This window comes from Acyrthosiphon pisum, chromosome A3 (assembly GCF_005508785.2).
Source record: "Acyrthosiphon pisum isolate AL4f chromosome A3, pea_aphid_22Mar2018_4r6ur, whole genome shotgun sequence".
In the NCBI taxonomy this organism is placed as follows: domain Eukaryota; kingdom Metazoa; phylum Arthropoda; class Insecta; order Hemiptera; family Aphididae; genus Acyrthosiphon; species Acyrthosiphon pisum.
The window spans coordinates 32231582-32237581 of NC_042496.1; the positions used below are offsets into that span (position 1 = coordinate 32231582).

Here is a 6000-nt window from a genome sequence, read left to right on the forward strand (position 1 = left end):
ACAGGGTGTGATATTACTTATTAGTTATTAGTTATTAGCGTTGTGACACCACTGAAATCAAAATAACTGATAAATGATTGTATTCGAAAAATTATTTTCATCGTATAACAGTTTCAGATCTAAAGTGTACCTACTAGTTTAAATTCCACAATTGTTTATATACTTTTTACCAAACAATTAACTATGATACATGTTGAAATTATAATTTTTTAATCTCACTTTTGTGAGACTTATAGGGAGAAATTTAAAATTTGGTGATATCTATTCTTTCTCATTATATGATGTTATTAGTTTCTACAATGCCATAATTTGTAAGTATGAAAAACTACAAAATATTATCTCTTGCTTTTTTTTTTTTGTTTTCCAGCATTTTATAATATCCACGATCACCTTAGAACAAATAAATAATAATAATTAGATAAAAAACCGATAATATAACTATTATAAATAATTTTCAAATAAAACAACTGATGTGGTTGATAACATCTAGGCGGGTGTGGCCGATTGTAAGAGTGTGCCTTTTTATATATTATAATCGTTTCTTTGCATCCATAATAAGTATAGTATCCCAAATTTCTTTCCAACCAATGCGAAGTTTTATTTTGACACGCTAAAATAAAAATAAATAATTTACAAAAATAGAAATAAATATAGTTTTTGCATAACGCCGGTTAAACGTTCCAGTAAAAATAACGTTCTGTTAAATTATACGGTAATAATATAATGAGGCTGTAATTGAAACTCTAGTTTTTGCGTTGTCGGACGTCATATTTTCCGATAAACTATTTTATTACATTTAATTACGTGTAATCATAAGTACATAACCAAAGACCTTTAAACTGGTTTATGTTCTATGGTTATATTATTATTATCATTGTAATAGATATTTTCGATTTCGATAAGATAACAATCGGTATTCACCAGGTGCCAGTTAAAATGTTGAAAATAACCGATTAAGACGATCAAACAACCGTACCGATATTTGGAGCGTACGGACAAAGGCTCGTTTTTGTAAATAACGTTATCGGATTCATACCTTATTTTCAACCGGCGCAACCCGCTAATCATTCTTCTCGAGCAGTTTAGACAATGCTTGTTTACAAATTGTCTACGCCTAAATTCGTTCACACAGTAATTTTCTCATGACATAATTCCTGTTTTTTTTTTAAAAATAAAACAATGGCCCCACTAATAAAATTTATGAAATGATAATATCATGCAAACGTAATGTACGGATCGACCACCAAACAAACATAATATACCTGCAGGTGGGCTAGGATGGATAATCCCATTGGGGTCGAACAAAGTTGACAGTATTATTGTGGTATTTTATTACTGACGCGGAATGGAGTCCAAGTGGCCCGACGCCCAAATTATTTGGCTCCCGGGCGTAGTCGTTTTATCCCCAGATACAAAACACCGTAGTGATGAATGTATTATATAATCGACACGATCGCATTATCATCTACCTTAATGATATGATATTATCATTATTGTTTTCGTAAGTATAATAATAATATTGTTGCTGTTATCTTTTCGTCAAGGTGTTGAATTATTGTCCGAAAGACATGAAAGCGGACATATGTGTTCATCTAAACCGAAAAGTGTTCAATGAGCATCCGGCGTTCCGGTTGGCCAGCGACGGGTGCTTGCGCGCCCTGGCCATGCACTTTACGATGAGCCACTCGGCGCCCGGTGACCTGCTCTTCCACACCGGCGAGTCCATCGACTCCCTGTGCTTCATCGTAACCGGTTCCCTAGAAGTCATCCAAGACGACGAAGTGGTCGCCATTTTAGGTTAGCGTCACCGTTAACCATAAATCACAATATTGTGTTGGATTTTATCGAGATTATAGTAAAAATGTAAAAAAAACTGAAAAAATTACTAGCTCGATAAAATTTATTTGAATTAGTAGTAAAATAATATTGATCTAATAATTATCACTGGTTCCGTATATATTTTTCTTCATTCAATTTAGTCAAAATCAAAGTCAAAAGCTTATTATTTTAGTAATTATATTTTATAAGTTACTATACCAGTGTTTTAATTTTGTGTTCCATTTTCGGTTCCCAATTTCTGCATTAACACGTGCAGTGGATTCATATATGAACCAAATCGTTCAAACTGTTTTCATGTCAGTAGTGAAGAAGTTTGATCGAATCATTGTCATAGTTAAAAAATATTTAAAATAAGTTTATCTATAATGTACATTTACATTTACATTTTTGGGTTTAGGTAAGGGTGACGTATTTGGTGATTCGTTTTGGAAAGACACGGCGCTAGGACAATCCGCAGCCAACGTCCGTGCCCTGACCTACTGTGACTTACACACCATCAAGCGTGACCGGTTGCTCGAAGTATTGGATTTCTATCAGGCGTTTGCGAACTCGTTTTCACGGAACCTCATACTGACTTACAACCTCAGGCATAGGGTACGTATGAGGTTGTGGTGAAGCCTTCCACAACTCTGTTGACCATCAATTTAAAATATTAATTTTCTTTTTGTTTGTGTCATTTCAGTTAATATTCCGGAAAGTGGCGGACGTGCGCCGGGAAAAGGAGTTGGCCGAGAAGCGGAAAAACGAACCGCAACTGGATGAACAACGGGACCAACTGGTCAGGAAGATATTTACCAAGTTCCGGAAAGACCGAGCTCCCAGTACGGTCGTCGGGATACAACAGGGTGCGGCGGCCGCGTCGGGAGCGGCTGCAACAGTGGCGGGTACCGACGAGGGCAAGTCTGAGGGTGGCACTGGTGACGCTTCGGATGGTGTCGGCGGTGCTCGTCCGAAAGTCTTGCCACTCGTGCTCAGGCAGCAGAGTGAAGACCCGCAACAGGCGTCTTCTTCGTCGACGGGCCTGAGAACAGTGGCGGCGCCCAAAAAAGTCTCGAAATGGGGTAAAGTTTTGGGCGGTGGTGGGAGTTCTGACTCGGCGGACGTGTCGGTGGTGAGTGCGCAGAGCGCGCCTGTCAAGATCCGTGACTCGCCGGGCCGGTCGGTCGGAAACGGTCACAAGGTGTTCCCGAAGCTGCAAAAAGTGCCGACCACCGCTGCCGAGCCATTTGCTGGCGTAGGCGGAAGCCAGCGACAGGAAACGATCGACGAGACGGACGAACGGACCGGTGTCGGTGGCAGCGGAAGTGGTGTTGGCGGTGCTGGGAGTGGTGCGCCGGTACCGGAAGAAGAACCCCCGAACGCAGCACCAGCTCACCAGCACCAGGTGACAACTGCGGAAGCGCCGTCACCGCCACCACCGCCGTGTGCTGCGATGGTTCTGCCACCGCCACCCGATCTGGACGTGCTGGCCAAGATCGAGGACCTCCGGTCCGATCTCCGTGACGAGGTGCGGTCCATCAACCAGCGGCTGACGGCCATCGAGGACATGATGGTCCGGATAGTCGGCAAGTTGGACGCGCTGGCCGCTGCCTCGGCCCGCCCCATCGCGTCGCTGCGGCACCGGACACGCCGGAAGCAGGACGCCGGCCTTGGTGCAGGGACCAAGAGCACGGACGACCTAAGTTCGCTAGCCACGCCCAAACTGCCGCCGATGGTTCGGCGGCGGCGGAGCAAGTCCCGGACGCGGTCCTCGTCGTCCGTCCTGCCGCCTATGCGTCCGTTCAGCCCCAGGGACACGTCGCCGCCGCCGTTTCCCCGGACTGATTCGCTCAAAAAGCCGTGCCCGCCCCGGCCCAACGACTTCCTGTAAGCACGCTGCACAGGCGGAACACTATACCGATCACTGCAAAATTACTATTATCGCCGTCACAATAATTATTATACTATTATTATGCGATAACGATATTATTATTATTATAATTACTATAAATCGATTACGTTTGTACAATGATGATAAGAATATAAATATATATAAATAATATATGATTACATTATATAGCGTTTTAAAATCGTGTACGACGTAAGGTGTTTTTTTTTTTTTTTTTTGTAATTTATTGTTATGCGTGTGTTTTTTTTTTTTTGATAAATTGTTCTCGTTTTATTGTACGTACACGGATAACTGGTTAATAATAATTAAATGATAATAAAAATACGAAAAATAAACTTTCACGGGGAAGAGAGCTATAGGTACCGAAAGTCTCGATGGGAAGCGCAGGATCAAATATTACCCAAATGGAAATCGCTTAAAATTTCGTACGGTCGAATAATATTTTATGGTCTGTGTCACATTATCTTCGATACACGTCTGTCACATTTTTGTTTAGGGTGAACAGCATATTTTACTATAATATTACTATCGAGCTGCCCTTTCGAATCTCACGTTTTTTTCACCATATAATAATATACTCCCGTGACCGTTATCTCTCATCCCTGAAGTCCCCCATGAAGCGGTCATAGCTGCAGCTCTAGTCCCGTAAAAGAAAATATGTTGACTAAACTAAAACGAAGAAAACGACCATTTACGATATCGTGACATCATTATCCCACACCTGGTCAGTAAATTTTCTAAATTACCATTAAATTGTATTAAAAAGAGATAAAAATAATATTTTTCCATTTTATTTTTCGACCACAGTTCCCATATCGGTTTGGACAATTATTATTTCTATAGGTTCGATCAAAGTTTCTTTGTAATAAAACATATTTTACTACAATCACTAATGATAATTTGATTCATTGTAAATCTCGACTAATATCGGACTAGAGCAGTAAGGGACTTTGGTTTTTGAATGTGGTGCATTACAATTATTTTATTTTACTTAATTTTATTATGATAACAAAATATTATAACCTTTTACCAAATGTCTACTACCATCTAATTTAATTTAACGACTTTTATCTTAATTTAGTGCCTTCTTCAGTATAAGATCAGATAATAATATTATACAAATATTTTATAAGTAATTTGATAAACTTCTGGACTAAGGTATCGTAATGTCGGTAATATTATATAACGAAATAAATTACGTTTGATTGTGTAGCTTAAAATTTCAAATTCAATAGTGAACGTCATACAGAGTTCCATTTTCAATAATATTAAAAAAAAATATGATTTATTTATAAATGTTTCGTTAAAGCTAAAAACCAACTGTTAATATATGCATCATAATAATATTATGTACAACGTTGTAGTCGAGTAAACCAAAACTCTCTACAGTGCACAGTGTTTGAAAATCTGAAAAAAAAATGTTCACAATAAAATAATATTCTACTGAAACGAAAATAATGACCAATTGCTCGCAATGTCTCTTCTGTTTTCACTATACAAACCTGCAATCGGCGTAAAAATTTCAAATGCATTTTTAATAACCAATTTTGCGTTGTCTTGTACTGAAATCTTAAACAAAATGTTATGAATTTTTTTTTCGCGCTCAGACTATCTAACGGGAAGTGTATTGTTTTGCGGCGTACAAATTAAAATTTTACGACGATTCGCGCGATCGGTATTCCACGCCGAAAGTCGGTCGTCCGTAAATCGAAAACGAAAATAAAAATATACAGTAATATTGTGTTTCTAACTACCTACGGTCCATATAGCTGTGGACTGAGATTGGTGATGAACCACCTAAGGTACCCTCAGATACATTGCTAATGGACTGTATTGATTATTACATTGTGGGCTGTGCAAATTTTGGTCTGTTATACGCACCGAATTTTTTAGAGGTAAAATAACATTAATTCACAGAATCACTGTCGTGTAGGGATAATCTGAAAAAGTGCCTTCCGCATTTATCCCGTGGCGGGTAAAAATGAAAAAAAAAAATATTGAAACAAACAATTACATAATAATATATTCTAATTTATACCTAGTAGGTGGTGTATAATAATAATAATAATGATAAATTAATTTTAGAAGTACAAAAACCATGTTTTATTTAAGACTTTTGTGACTTGCATACCTTACAACTTTGTAGGGTTTTATTAATATTTTAATTGTTTATATTTTGAACGTAATTTTCTATCGATTTTTGGCACAAAAAATTCTTTCATCTATAAAATGTGACTTTTTATTATTAATACAACAATAATTATTGTAAACCA

The 6000-nt window shown here is 38.1% G+C and overlaps 1 protein-coding gene across 11 annotated transcripts in view; it reads left to right on the plus strand.

Moving 5' to 3' along the window:
• Positions 1-5745, plus strand: part of LOC100161839 (potassium voltage-gated channel protein eag) — a 255330-nt gene extending 249585 nt beyond the window's left edge. For all 11 annotated transcript variants that reach the window (XM_029491386.1, XM_029491391.1, XM_029491390.1 and 8 more), the window contains 3 exons: positions 1545-1797; positions 2237-2433; positions 2522-5745. In XM_029491386.1, the coding sequence (XP_029347246.1) occupies positions 1545-1797; positions 2237-2433; positions 2522-3709 (1638 nt within the window). In that variant the 3' untranslated portion in view covers positions 3710-5745. The remainder of the gene's footprint in view (positions 1-1544; positions 1798-2236; positions 2434-2521) is intronic.
• Positions 5746-6000: the final 255 nt, after the last annotated feature.